The sequence below is a fragment of the Anser cygnoides genome, unplaced genomic scaffold (assembly GCF_040182565.1).
Source record: "Anser cygnoides isolate HZ-2024a breed goose unplaced genomic scaffold, Taihu_goose_T2T_genome scaffold_45_1, whole genome shotgun sequence".
Lineage (NCBI taxonomy): Eukaryota > Metazoa > Chordata > Aves > Anseriformes > Anatidae > Anser > Anser cygnoides.
In genome coordinates, this window is record NW_027103069.1 from 151,327 (window position 1) to 166,345 (window position 15,019).

General features: G+C 37.4%; 1 protein-coding gene across 5 annotated transcripts in view; it reads right to left on the reverse strand.

The window, feature by feature from the left end:
* Nucleotides 1-456: 456 nt before the first annotated feature.
* Nucleotides 457-15,019, reverse strand: part of LOC136789441 (ubiquilin-1-like) — a 34,640-nt gene continuing 20,077 nt past the window's right edge. Inside the window, exons 5-11 of one of the 5 annotated variants that reach the window (XM_066989501.1) lie at nt 13,145-13,303; nt 12,268-12,508; nt 11,644-11,786; nt 10,608-10,691; nt 7,978-8,093; nt 7,467-7,635; nt 457-6,197 (exon numbers count right to left, since the gene is read on the reverse strand). In XM_066989501.1, the coding sequence (XP_066845602.1) occupies nt 6,045-6,197; nt 7,467-7,635; nt 7,978-8,093; nt 10,608-10,691; nt 11,644-11,786; nt 12,268-12,508; nt 13,145-13,303 (1,065 nt within the window). In that variant the 3' untranslated portion in view covers nt 457-6,044. Of the gene's footprint in view, nt 6,201-7,466; nt 7,636-7,977; nt 8,094-10,607; nt 10,692-11,643; nt 11,787-12,267; nt 12,509-13,144; nt 13,304-15,019 lie in introns of all 5 variants that reach the window. The other 4 variants (XM_066989500.1, XM_066989504.1, XM_066989503.1 and 1 more) reach the window with 4 other exon arrangements.

Below are 15,019 nucleotides of genomic sequence, written 5' to 3' on the forward strand. Positions count from 1 at the left end.
GGCCCGCTTACCCTTCTCCTGCTTCTTATACAGTCATTAGTAGGTCCATCCTGGCTCCCAACACTGGGATGCAGCGGTAACCTCGGATTTGCTCGATCTACTCCCAAGATCGCTAGCGGCTGCTCTATTGGTCACCAAATCCCCTTTGATCATGCAGGGTACCTTCCTCTCATATGGGGACTATGCTGCACGCCAGACATCTTCTGCGCGATTTACCAGCTGCCCCGACCACACGTACGACTTACAGGCCCTTCCCACAACACATACCGTTTTATCCGCAGTTTCAGGAGGTTTTTGTCTGCTCCCGTGGTGAGTGGCTGGCAGCGGAGACTCCTCCTAGGAAAGTGCTCGGGGGCGCCCAGGAGCGTCCGCTCCACAGTCGATCCCGCGGCCAAGCAGAGAGTCTCCTGCCTGGCTCGCCAAATTGACGTGCGGAAAACGGACTCCACAATCAGCAAGATTGTAAAGTAGGTATGTTTATTCAGCGCTGGGCAGCACGGGGGGGGTAGCCCCTCCAAAATCGTGCACGCCCAATGCAGCAACTTCCCATGGTTATTTGCAGTAAAGAGTTACATATGCATGAAGTTTCACAATACGCCTATACATATTCATAACCTGTCCCCGCTTCATAGTAAAATTAGTTCCAAGGAGTCATTTCCATAAACTCCTCCCACCTGCGCTTGCGCAGTGTATTCTGGTGGTGGTCTTTGGGGGTCGTGGGGATGAAGATTGATGACTCTTCCTTGTCACCGCTAGTTGACCTCTTGTCTCTGCGCAGACTCAGTTGCTTCTTGGATCTTGTCCATCCGCAGGACCAGTTTCTACCAGTTTCCTAAGATAGGCTCACACTCTTATTAAGAGACTGACCTTGGTGAAGGGGCCCAAGGCTTCTTGCTTTAATTAATTTGCACAAGCACCATAGTTAGTAAAGACACTAAGTAGGATCCTAGTTTCATGCTGTCAGCACTCTATCTCTACTTGATAAGATTCCCCTAACTCCCTCTCTCAGTCCCCCTTTTCTAAAAAGTTAGTAAATTCTCTAAAAGTTAGTAAATTATTATATTCTCCTGACTCTCCCTCTCAATATTGTTCCCACAACTAGCCCTGGAATTCTCCGGTGTTTGTAATCAAGAAAGGGAATGGAAAATGGAGACTGTTACATGACCTGAGAAAAATTAATGAAGTCATGGAAGATATGGGAGCACTTCAACCAGGATTACCAACTCCAAGTATGTTCCCCCAGTCATGGACATTAATAGTAATAGACTTAACGGATTGTTTGTTAAACACTTGCCAGAATTCGGAAAACTTTGCCATGTTTATGTTTCAATTGATACCTTTTCTGATTGTACATATGTATAGGCGTATTCGGGTTTCTTACGAATATGTAAAAGCAATGTTCTATATATTTAGAAAGTTTGACGGTTGTGCGCGCGTGTTGGTAGAGCATAGACTCCCCGCGCACCCAGCGCTGTTTACTTGCCTTTTATAAATATTACTAAATTCAGATTGAGTTGTATCTTCGTTTATAACAAAAACTTAATCCTATCCAGACACAGTACAATTCTTATTGAAAACTAATCTTTCATTAATGGTTGGAAGTTCAGATAAGCCAGTATCTCACGTAAAGCAGCATTGCACAATTTAATGAATAAACCATTGGTGCATGATACCAAGCAAGAGGGAAACACCTCTTCTGAAACAATCGGTGATGCAAAATTCTACGGGCCTTCTTGAATGCCAGGGGGAAATTGTTCTATAATGGCAATAACAAAAAATTTGTTACATTTATCTGTCCACATCGTCATTTGCTGCACTCACCCAGCAGTAACTGTGTTGAAAGATGAAATAGGAACACAAGTTCAATGCTCAGTAGGTATGACAAAAGCTGCTGGGAGTTTAAGGCTTAAAATTTGATTATATTGAGATTCCAATCAATCAAATTACATTTGAAAAGCTACTGAAAAAAGATGCAGCTTTCATCAGATACTTCTAGGTATTTGTAATATAAAAGCACTACTTCGCTAAACCCCTTTTATTGATAAAACATCTAGCACTTCTTTTTAGCCTTCAGGCAGTGGTAGTAAATCTACATCTGGAAGAAAGAGATACAAAACTGAACTTAGCATGCATTATAATACTTATTTTTATCATCAAATACTTTAAAAATTAGAAGTGACTGTTTCAAATAAACTTCATAAACAATTTTGAATTAACTTCTTTAGTTTCTAGGACAGGATTCCCTGGTTTTGTGCATTGCGTGATATATTAAGGAGGTAAGAGAACTGCTATCATTAATATGTTCTAGTTAAAGAGGAAAAAAATTTGCACCACTACCTTAAGCGTTTTCCCCATTGTATTCCAAAACAAAAACATATGCAGTAGTATAAAAATATTCTGCAACTAGTAAAAGCATTATGCATTCACTAATCTAAGGTATTATAATAATTGCTATGGGTAAACTAAGCCCCGCATAATAGCGTTGGGAAAATTGTTGCCAATGATGGTTGTTTTTCTACTGTCTGTATAAAGATAATTTCAAGGATCCAGTTCAGTAATGAACCTGACATTAGCTTCTTCCAGACAGCATAACCACAGAACATACTGATAATGACTACAGTATAAAATTTTCTAGATTATTAGTTTCAATAATTACCAAATGCCTAATCATCTTGGACAGTATGATTGGATTCTTTTTAGGAATGTTTATTTTTAGAGATTTAAATCAGCTGACCAACACATCATTCATGCTTTAAAATGCAAGATCAAACTATTTTGAATACATATTTTGCTTTTTGTGATCAGAATCCTGAATATAGTCAGTTACACAACTCGCAGAATTTAAGGTTAATATCTTCTTTAAAAAGCTCTCTATTCCCTGATACACAATAGATGCCTCTTCAGCTAAACTTTATGAAAAAGCTGCAAATGATTTGTGTAAGAAAGATTCTACAAGACATGAATAGAATCATCCCCATGTACAGTTGCGTATAGATTTTTTTTTTTATTATTGTTGCCATGCTAGTTTAGTCACTATGAAAATTAAAGAAATGGCACCCTCTTGTGGTACCTTTGCTTTTAATGAAGTCTTCATAATTTTCCCAATACACAATTTTACAAAGAGCTTTTCTAAAATGCCCACTATTAAATGCAGATTTATGCTTGCTTTTTTTCAGACACAAGAAAACTAAATAATTCAGGAAACTACACAGTGATAGGAAAGCAGCTGCATGAGAGATTATCAAGCAGTAATATTAAATTTCAAGCCCTCATACCCCAAAAGAAATCAGACATTTTCAAAGGTGAGCACCTAAAAGCCTAGTGCGGCAGGAGCAGGAGATAGAATCTTCATGATTGCTTACTCTATTATGCCATTAAACCAACAAGTGTGATGTATCATTTATTATTAAAGACATAATAAATTTTTACTCCTACTACAAACCATATTCCACCTACTGCCACTTTTAACAGTGAAAGTCTTTTCCAACAAAACCAAAATTCCTCCCACACTAATGATGTTTCAGTGTTTTACCACTACTCAATTACTAATTGTCATTACTAGTTGACAATAGGTACATAGTTAAATTAGTGACACAGTTAAACACTGATTGTACAAGAAGTAAACTTAGCTCAAGGGTTCATCGTACAATTTAGGTTAAACCACTTTTTTCTTAAATTCTAACAATTTGACTTAAAATAGCATATCTCTGTTTTAATTGCAGAGGCGAACTAGATATTGTCTCAAAAGAATGTTCATGTAGATCAGATTAAGTGTTTTAGTATCATAGTAAAGCTTGGCAAAAATCACTCCCTTCCATATATTTCAGCCTTGCCCTTTCAGTTTGACAGCGGCCTTTTTGCAAGTTACAGATTACTTTTTTAGAAGGATATGCCTTCTGAATGACTGGAGATCTCACTGTTTTAAAGCAAGGTTCCTATAAGGCATACTATAAGGTCAAGTCAGATTAGTTACTTTGAAGATCTTAAGTGTAACTGTGAAAGTAACTGTGAAAAAATTGTGATTTATCTACAGAAACTACTTGCTATTACTTCTCTATCACAGCCTTGTACCCAGTACAATGAAAGCTACCTACCCAAAAAGAAGGCACTGTGAAGGTCTGGTCACTTGCAGATTTACTATCATTACTTTTGTTTCTTAGCCAATAATTTCCCACCCGAACTAAGTATTTTAAAAGGCTTTGACTATATAAAACTCAAATCACCAGAAGATTCTATTTTAATTCAGTTGTGCGTTTAATACTCTTTGTTGCTGTATGTATGAGACTTTGATCCAGAGGCCTGACAACTGAGTGTTTTTTTTGATTATTTTTTTTTAAACTTTACCCAAAAGAACATCAGCAGCATTTGATCAATTAATTTATTGCTGAAGAAACAAGGTTACTGGACAGAAAATCTTCTGAGAGAAGAATGCAACACGATTACTTCCTGAAAAATCTGCATGCTTGGCTTTGCCAAGAGTTTTAATAACTTAACTGTATGGAGAAGAAAGCGTGCTTAACACCCCCCTTTATATTCCATTAGAATATAAAGGAACAATAGTTTACTATTATAATACTTCAGTTTTAGTTAAAACTAATACTTCATTTCACTTATTAACAACTTTGAGCCAAAGACCAGTAAATTTAAACAATTTGCAGACAATGTTTTTTAGAGCAAATTGGATTTATATTTGTACCGAAAGAAAAGTTTGTTCAGATTGTTTAATGCAACAGAGGAATTAAATCAGAATGCTCACAATTACACTGACACCAAAGACCAATAAAAAGCAAATCCCATTCAGTAACACACAACAGAATGCTTTATTTCACTACCTCCACTTTATCTAAAAAGTCTTCAATATCATATTCTTCTCTGCCCTCCACTTTATACTCCAAGTATTGCTTGCTAATCTCAGCCCAAAGTCTGTAAATATTCCCAGAGCTAACATTCAAATGACAACTATATTAAGCTGATCAGTCACCTTGAATGCCAGAAAATCACCAATTGCACACATCAAAACAATATGCTTAAATACTTTTAAATTCATTTATTACCTGTGCGCAAGAGGTAACTACCAATAAAAATTAAGAAGATTTACAGTATTTTTCACATGGTGGTTAGAAGTAATTAGAATATCACATGACGGTGGCTCAAAGTAATGTTTCCAGTTACAAATCATAATACTTTAGAATCTCAGTGGAAAAAGTCAAAAAAACCTTAGAAGCAGTTTCAGATCAAAAGGCAATTCTCCTTTAATTTGCAGAAAGGTAATTTAATCTGTAACAATTTTTCAATGAGACAATGTTACAATGCAAGTTTCTTTACAGTTAGATGTAAAGACATAACTAGAACATAAAGATATACTAGAACAGCAATTCTAGTATATTTTAAACAAACTTGCCCAAGCATTTTTTATGAGATGTTTACCAAGATGCTGGAAGATTCTACACTGAAAACCATGTCTTACAACTTTTTTTTTCCTGGCCTTTTTTTGTTATTTGTAATTCCATTCTATCGCAACGTGTAAATTTCTAGAAATGAGCTGTATCCATTGTATGTTATATTTATACTTTACACAAATAAAAGCAAAAATGGTACTCAAGTGGTATAAATCTTGCAGCATTTTGCTAGCAAAAAATACATGCTGAAATCATCATAAGCAGCATTGGTATCCACAAATTATAGCTTCAATTGTTTCCTTTTTAATTTGTATCCTGCATAAATTACTACTGAAGGCTAATGGTTTAGTACTAAAAAAAACTGGACAGATGCAAGTCAAACAAAACCTGCTCAACCAACCATGAAAGCTGATAGTTTGAAAAAATTAACAAATAATGCAGAACAAAAGTGATGCATGCAACAACCAAGTGAAAACACATCAATTCCCCATTTGAAAACTACTGCATTTTACCTTAAAAATACATAACTGATTTTAGTTATAACAAGAAAATCCCAAGAGTCAGAATGAAATAAAGCAACTATTTTAAAGATTTAAGAGCAGTTATCAAAAATAAATTAATTTTTTTCAAGTTAAAGAAATGCTGCTATGAAGGCTGAGAGCCAAGCAGCCTTTCAATAGCTGCACTGATATCTCCTCCTGTTGCTATTAGAGCTTGTAAGTTTGCTTCATGGTTCAAAAAGCCCATTGCATTCAGCTGCTCCAGTTGTTGCTGAAATCTAACTTCTGGATTTTGTAACTGCTAAGAAGAAAAATTTAAAGCTATAAAAGCATAATACACATTTGACAAAGTACATAGTTGGTTCTGAACCACTCCACATCTTTAATAACAATTTCTGAATGCATCTTTCTCAAGTTCCCCAAGCTAGACTATGACAAATTCAATTCACAATTATTGATTGAACAAATCAGACTAGCTTCAAATTTTAAGAGTATCTATATTTACATGACATTTTTGAACTATAAGGACATCTACTTGTTTGACAGAAGAGGAACAAAAACTAGGTCTGGCAAATTTATGTCCTGAGAACGGTTTCTTAAAGACGTGTGCAGGTTTTGTTTGTTTGTTTTAAAATTAAACCAGTCCAATCTAGTGACAGTAGGATTTTGGTGATTTCAGTGTTGGCAACAGTGAATGCTGTATGCTATTTTATTTTTCTTGACATAAAAATTACCTCTTTAGTGTTCCAATTATTTATTGACTAAATTTACCAAAATTCTAGTTAGAAAAACTTCAGCCTAAGGCAACAGAGGAGGCAAGAGCAGGAATGTTTCTTTCACCAGCAGTCTACCATTACACTGGATATGTACCACAGTGTAACTAACAGTGCTGTTTCACACAGACAGCACTCTTGAGATACTACTCCATTGTTATGGGAATGCCCTCTTTAAAACTAGTCTTACTCACCACCTTACAACTACCTGCAAAGCTGTCACCTTTGGTCAACTTCTGGAGTTCTCTGGAAAGCCTGAACTCCACTTGGTACATTAACACAATGTACACTGTGCAGTCTGGACCTGCAGGATGTCAGGGAAGCAAGCTATAAATTCAGACCCCAAATAACCTGAGTGTGGCTATTCTGAAGAGTGGGACAGAGTCTGTCACAGCTACAGAGTAACAACCAGAAACATAGATACAAAGCACAGAGATAATGGTGTTCGGTACACTTACATTATTTTCTTGTCTGAGCCCATGTTTCACTCACCAGTGAACCAGTCTTCCCTTAACACCTTAATCTGCTTCTTTCCAGGCATTTCAGAAACTCAAGGGTATGAAAATAGGTGTACAACAATCAACCGTTCAGAGGACATTTTTACTCAAATTTGATATTTTTCCAGCATTTATTTGCACAGCTACAACACCACTTTTAAACTTCCTCTGTTCTCCTTTGACCAGAAGTATTATGGTGGTGCACACAGGGGAGGGATTAAAACCAAAAACAAACAACAACAGAAAAACACCTCACACCCCAAAAACACACACACTAGAATATAGTAACCTACTTACCTGAACATTTACACCAGCAAGCGCCTGCAACATTTGCTGGACAAACTGCTGGTGACCAGGTTCAACGGCCCCTGATGCTAGACTAGTATTTTCACTGGGAACAGAACTAGGTACAGTGGAGCCTGTAGGAACTCCAGTGCTTCCAAATCCACCTAAACCAGGATTAAATCTGCACAAGTGACAGAGAAATACATCAAAAATATAGAAAATAGCTTACTTGTAATGTCTCTTCCCATCATATTCAATTACTGAGTAAAAATCTTGTCAAATAAAGAGTGGATGACAACTAAAGTAAAGCACCAAGACAAAGACCATAGCCATCATTGCTAGAAAGTGCATTGCAAACAGAAGTGTGACAGATTCTAAAACAAGTTTAGCGAACCTAAAAAATGCAAGAGGAACGGTCTCTAAAACTGGATAAACCTCTACACATTTTATAAAAAAGACAAAAAGATGAAAAAACAAACACAAGAAAAAAGTTCTTGTATAAATTTGTATGATCAATTCTTACCCTGGTATAAGTCCTGGTGCTTCTGTTGCTAGCGTCTGCAAGCCCTGCTGAATCTGTAGCAAAGCTTGCATCGCTCTAGAGTTTGACATAGCTGATAATGTGTCAGGACTCTGCATCTAAGAACAAGAGAGAAACTCACAAATTTAATAATACATAGACATTCAAAGTTAATCTTTATCACTAGATGTTATACAGAATTTGACATCCTTTCAGAACTTGCTGTTTCTCAACTTTAGTTACATGAAGTCCTTCAGATATTTTTCTTTTTTGAGAAAATTTTCACAGATGATCGATGAGCTCTCTAGACTCCTTTCAAATAAGGAGTACATAAACAAAAGTATTTCTCATTACCCCTTCTAGTAGACTTTATCATCTTCTAAAGCCATAGGAGTGTATTAGTCCAACATAATTTTAAAATTAGTTTCCCATATCACAATACTGATAAGCAATAAGGATGAATACAACAAAACTTGACCAGTAGGTATCTAATGCAAAGTTATAAAACATCTTTTTGTAGCTAAATTTAGACCACAACAGTTTGATCATGATAATTTGTGTACCTGTTCATATTTGTAGCAGCATTACTGCCTACAGACATGCGAACACTCTGCAAAACATACTAGCAAACATATAATGTTCAAGGACCTTCACTCTACTAAAAATTCAACTAAAAACCATCTTTCACATCCACAGATAATTTAAAAGACAAATCCTTTTGACATCTGAAATTAGATGTCCCAAAATTGGACTATTTTAGATACAAAACCAAAACTACTGGCTTACGCTCACCTCTGCTTAGAGATGCCACTTGTAGTGAAAAGGTATTTGTTTCAGTCATAAGTGAGGCAGTCTTAGTAGCCAGATCTGCTTCAAATACCAGACAGGCCGATTAATTTCAGCAGCCTTCACTTGGTAACTAAACCAAATTCCTTCTGCTGCAAAAACACTTTTTGATTCACAATGAACTGCACAGATTAATGTTAAATTTTCTCAAAACAGAATAGCAGAATAGGGTACAAAGATCAAACATTGATTCCGTCCTGAAATATGGGTATGTAATGAGACCAGGGCACAGTGAGTTTTTAAACAATTTGTCTCTCGGATTCTTCCTGTCTCTTCCTGATAGCTAAAAGTCAGAGGATAATAAATAAATGTATAGCTGGTAAAGTTAATCCAAACCTTTAAAGGAAGAATACATTTTAGGTTTGCTGAAGCAAGCTGCTGTAGTTACCTTATTTACAAAAATAACTTAAGCCATGACTTACTGTCTGATATGTGGAGTTGCTTTAAAGAAAATTGTGACCCAACGATTCTTTGAGCACTTAAGTGACTTGGATCTCTATTAATGTTATTAATCTATCTAAAAATTATGTAAAAGGAGTAGACTGAGTAGCTCACATGCATTTTCCTAGTTGTGCTGAGCAACCTTTATTGCAAGAAGTGCTTTCAATTATACAGAGGAACATTTCATGGCTTCCATCACCCAATCCCATAATATAATACAAACAGATGAGTGAGGGAAGTATGGGCTGCAATGCTGTCAACATTCTGAGAACACCCATGTATTTCTCTAGTTTACTTCCTCTATTAATGTTGTTGATCATCTGATTTAACGTGGAGAAGACACCAGCGAACTAGCTGTGCAGATAAATCCCAAGGCGATACTGATGTAAAGATTTACCCAAAGGAAACAAAGGATTCCCGCTGCCTCTTCATGATATATTAATCAGGATTTATTCACATATTTCAAAATATAAATGTGATATTAGCTCTTCAGGTACTACTGAGTCATCATGAAGCAGTGGCACTATGAAATGCTACAGCCATTCATGTCATTAAAGCAATGTAAACAGTTTCTTCTTAACACTGAACTTGCTACTGTAATTCATGTTATTATTATTTATTTTACTCATAACACTGCCTACCTGCAATAAGATCCTGTCAACACACATTTACTTTGATTTGCAAGGACTACCTAATGATGGAACTCATGCACTGAGTTACATTTTCAATTCCTAAAAATTTTGTTAACTCTTATTTAGAGGACACAGCCCTCATATACACTGTGACAACTAAAGTCAAGCAGATAATGGGGCTGCAACCACAATGGTTTAAGAGGGGAAGCTGGTGGTAGGACAATCTTTACAGGCAAATATCTTCAGAACCCACTCTGTTTCTTTTGAATTAACTCACAATTTGTCTCTTTCAAGGCATGCCATGAGGTCTTTTTTACCCCAAAATTTTTAGGTCAGGATGGAGAAAGGCATGAGAAAAGCACAGGTAAGACTTACCTTAGTAGCAAAACAAATTATGTAGCAAACAGAAGTGTTTTCTAGCTGGTGTGCAGTAAGAACAAGTCTTCTTTTTAAGCAAAGGCACAAGAGCAGATCAAAGTAGTTGTGCTAGTCACAGAAAATCATCCACTAAAAAATCAGGCTTAACTTAAAAGGGATGAAGAAATAAATCAAGCATTTAATTATCAGGGGACAATGCAACTTAGTGTCTAAAGCTAACGAGAACCATATGCAACAATCTAGCTTTGAGTGAGATCAAGGAAAGGCACCAGTTTACTGCAAAAATTGCTTGTGAATTGCAGACATTTATTAACAACAGGTAGTATTTCATCTTACTTGTTGAAGGTAAGTAGGAAGTTGTTGTCTCATTTGTTCCTGAAGTTGAGGATTTCCAGCAAATAAAGGATTATTCAACATCATCTACAGTACAAAAATATTTAACTTTTCAAACAATAGATCAAAGAGTAAGTACTAGAGTGGATTTTAAGACAAGTACTTACTACACATGAATCACAGAACAAGATAATAGTCTATGAAAATAATCTCATTATCTCCTACTAGTTCTTTGGCCAAAACTTGTTATGAAACAATGAACCACAAGCCTGAAGACTAACTGAAGTCACCGGATTTTGTTTGTTTTTTAAAATTTTTAAAGTGAATGCCAGATCCTTGCCAAAACAACCTCATTTATGCTATAAGGAAAGCCTTCTCTGGTCAGCCCCCAGTACAGACATGATGTTTTCCCTGTAAACATCATCTGCAAAAAGCAAGGGATTTTTCCTAGCGTGTAATATACAAAAGAGAATATTTTTATCTTAGTTCAAGATTTGACTTTTACTGCTCTAAGGAAAATTTGAAAGCACTTCTACAATACCATTCATAAAACAGCAGTAGTATCACCACTTTTATAGTGAGCAAGGGTCACAGATGAGAAACGAAAATCAGAATAACAGCTAGATATGGCAACAACTCCTTCCCCTCCATTTCTGTCCTCCCAAGCTAGGGTGGGTATTTATGTACTAGCAGATCTACCTTAATTTACGATCAAAGCATTTGTTTTGTCTAACTAGTTTTTATGCTAGGCCACAGAAGTTTAGGGCTGTATGAAACATACACAAATTTACAAGCTGTTTCAGAAGAATGCTTGGCATGATGTCCAACTACAAATTGAAGAAGCTTAGTACAATAGATTGTTAAAGGTAACCAGGTAATAATTTCAATTAGTCTGGCATTGACTGGGCCATTCACAACAGACAAGTAATCATTGGGAAGTTTGTACTATCACTCTTGTGAAAATAAAACTGTATCAAAGTCAACTACTTTTTTTTTTGCTTCAATGCACACAACACACTGCTACACCAGAAGCATTTACCTGTACTGCAAAATCAGGATTCTGGCTTAATGACTGCATCATGCTTCTCATATAGGGTGCAGACAACATATTTTGCATAAGTTGGGGATTTTCTGTTATCTGCTGTAACAAACTCTGTATTCCTGGTGTGTTGAACATACCAACTTTAAAAAAAAGCAAAAGGTCAATTTAGTAAACATCCTGACTATAATCAAATGAATTAGACTGCCTAAAACCGGGATACAACTTTTTTTTTTTTAAATGAGCTTTAGCCCATTAAATACATCTCAATGTGGTGTTCCTTATGCAGATGCATTTGCCCTAGAAACAAATTGAAGCCAGAGGCTGTATCCAACAAGCAGTCCCACTAAGTATCTACATTATTAGTTGTTTTCCTGTTTGTCTCCATCCAGGAAAAATAATAGCATTCATCTACAGATTCCCTACTTAGAGTACACAAGTATTGTTAATACTCTTCATTTACTTCTCATGTTTGCTTTTCTACAGAAGACTTCGATATTAATCAAATGTTCTGTGAAAATAAATATCAATACAAACTTGAAATCAAAACATCTCTAATAAAACAATCATTTCAGCAAACTCCTTAATATGCACAAATACATAGAATTGCATTAACAGACACACCTCCTAGTCCAGGTCCCAAATTTGGTATGGTTGAGCTCTGTCTCATACTGGCAGAGGTGCTGTTTCCAACGTTACTACCGCCACTGCTCTCACCACTGGTGCTGGCAGTTGTGGAACTCTGAGAGCTGGACTGAGGAGCCCAGGGATTTGGTAAAGGATCTCTATTTTCTGTACGAGATGGCTGACTGTCCCCTCTGGATGATACATTGCTTACTAAGGAAGCAAATGGGTTACCTCCAAACTACAGAGGAAGGAGAAACAAACATATAAACTATTAAAGTCATCTACTTTTAATACTGCTAGAAACAGCAAGTTACCTTTCCAAAATTACATATGAATACAAATGTTGATGGCTCTTGATCAACTATACTCACCATCCTAAAATAAGCCAGTGTAAATATTCTGAAAAAATGCCAACATAGAAAGAGATATTATCAACTCCAGCAAAAAAGTTAATCACACTTCATTTTAAAAGCAGCATTGTTACTATGTTAGTACTTCAATCACAGCAAGATTATATCTTGCATAGTGGTTTCCAACTTTGAAATTTGTTTCTAAGCCTTTTTCTTCCTACCTTAAGTTGCAAGTTACTAAACACACCCTTCCTAGACCTCAGAATTTTATAATTCCAAGAATTAAAAATAAAGAATAAATTTAGAATATTTAACAAAAATGTATTAATGGTAAAATAGCTTCTCGAACTCACAAAACAATCTTTGTTCTTTCAAACTTAAAGAGCATAGGAACAGGCTATGCAGTGGCTTCAAGAAATTAAGTTTTGTCAAGTACACATTTGAGAAGTTACATTATTTACCTTCTTTCATTAAAAAAAAAAAACAAAAAACATCTTTCAGTGGTCCTTGCAATCATTTCTCACCTGTTCCTGTGCTGCATTCAACATTGGCTCCTGAATATCTGTGTACATACGTCGCAAGGCATTGTAGCCACCTGGTATACTTTCAAGGTTGCTCAAGGCTCGGTCTTGATTTCGCATCATTTCCTGCATCATTGCAGGGTTTCTAGCAAGTTCTAGTGTCTAAGGAAGTAGAACATTTAACTTGTATCAATACAAGAAAATTCATTCTTTTGTGTTTTAACCCTGGTAGGCAGCTAAGCACCACATAGCTGCTCACTCACTTCCCCCCTGCAGCAGGATAGAGGGGAACAGAATCTGAAGGGCAAAAGTTAAAAAAAACAACTTGTGGGTTGAGATAAAGACAATTTAATAAGATAAAAACAAAACAAAAAAAAACACAGAACCAAAGGAAAAAAACAAACAAACAAGTAATGTGCAATGCAATTGCTCACCACCAGCCAACCGATGCCACACCCCAAGCAACTGAAGCCCCCTCCAGCCAACTCCCCCCAGTTGAGCATGATGTCATATGGTATGGAATATCTCTTTGGCCAGTTTGGGTCACCTGTCCTGGTTGCATTTCCCTCACAGCTTCTCGTGCACCCCTGGCCTACTCACTAGCATGCAGTTTGAGAAACAGAAAAGAGCTTGGGTCTGTGAAAGCACTGCTGAGCAGCAGCTAAAACACTGGTGTGTTATCAGCACTATTTTCATAGAATCACAGAATGGTTTGGGTTGGAAGGGACCTTTAAGATCTAGTTCCAACCCGCCTGCCGTGGGCAGGGACACCTCCCACTAGACCAGGTTGCTCAAAGCCCCATCCCACCTGGCCTTGAACACTTCCAGGGATGGGGCATCCACAACTTCTCTAGGCAACCTGTTCCAATACCTCATCCACCCTCACAGCAAAGAACTTCTTCCTAACGTCTAATTTAAATCTACCCTCTTTTAGTTTAAAGCCATTACTTCTTGTCCTATCACTACACTCCCTGACATAGAAGTCCTCCCCAGCTTTCCTATAGACCCCCTTTAGGTATTGGAAGGTTGTTGTAAGGTCTCCCCAGAGCCTTCTCTTCTCCAGGCTGAACAACCCCAACTCCTTCAGCCTGTCTTTGTAGGAGAGGTGCTCTAGCCCCTTGATCATCTTCATGACCCTCCTCTGGAGTCATTCTAATACTTGCTGGAGGCCCCAGAGCTGAGCACAGTACTCCAGGTGGGGTCTCACGAGAGCAGAGTAGAGAAGGAGAATCACCTCCCTCAACTTGATGGCCACGCTTATTTTGATGCAGCCCAGGATATGGCTGGCTTTCTGGGCCCACAAGCACACATTGCCAGCTCTTCTCATCCACCAGCACCCCCAGGTCCTTTTCTGCAGGGTTGTTCTCAATCCACTCATTGCCCAACCTCTATTTGTGCTTGGTATTGACCCAGCCCAGATGGAGGACCTCACTCTTGGCCTTGTTGAACTCCATGATGTTTGCACAGGTCCAGCTCTCAAACCTGCCAAGGTCTCTCTGGATGGCATCCCTTCCCTCCAGCATGTCGACCGCACCACACAGCTTGGTGTCATCGGCAAAGTTGCTGAGGGTGCAACCAATTTCACTGTCCATTGTCACTGACAAAGATGTTAAACACTGCCAGACCCAACACTGACCCCTGAGGGACACCATTCATTACTGATCTCCACCGGGACATTGAGCCATTGACCACAACTCTTTGGGTGCGACCATCCAGCCAATTCCTTACACTTCAAGTGGTCCATCCATCAAATCCATGTCTCTCCAATTCAGAGACAAGGATATCATGGGAGACAGTGTCAAATGCTTTGCACAAGTCCAGGTAGATGCTGTCAGTTGCTCTTCCCCTATCTACCAATGCTGTAACTGCACTGTAGGA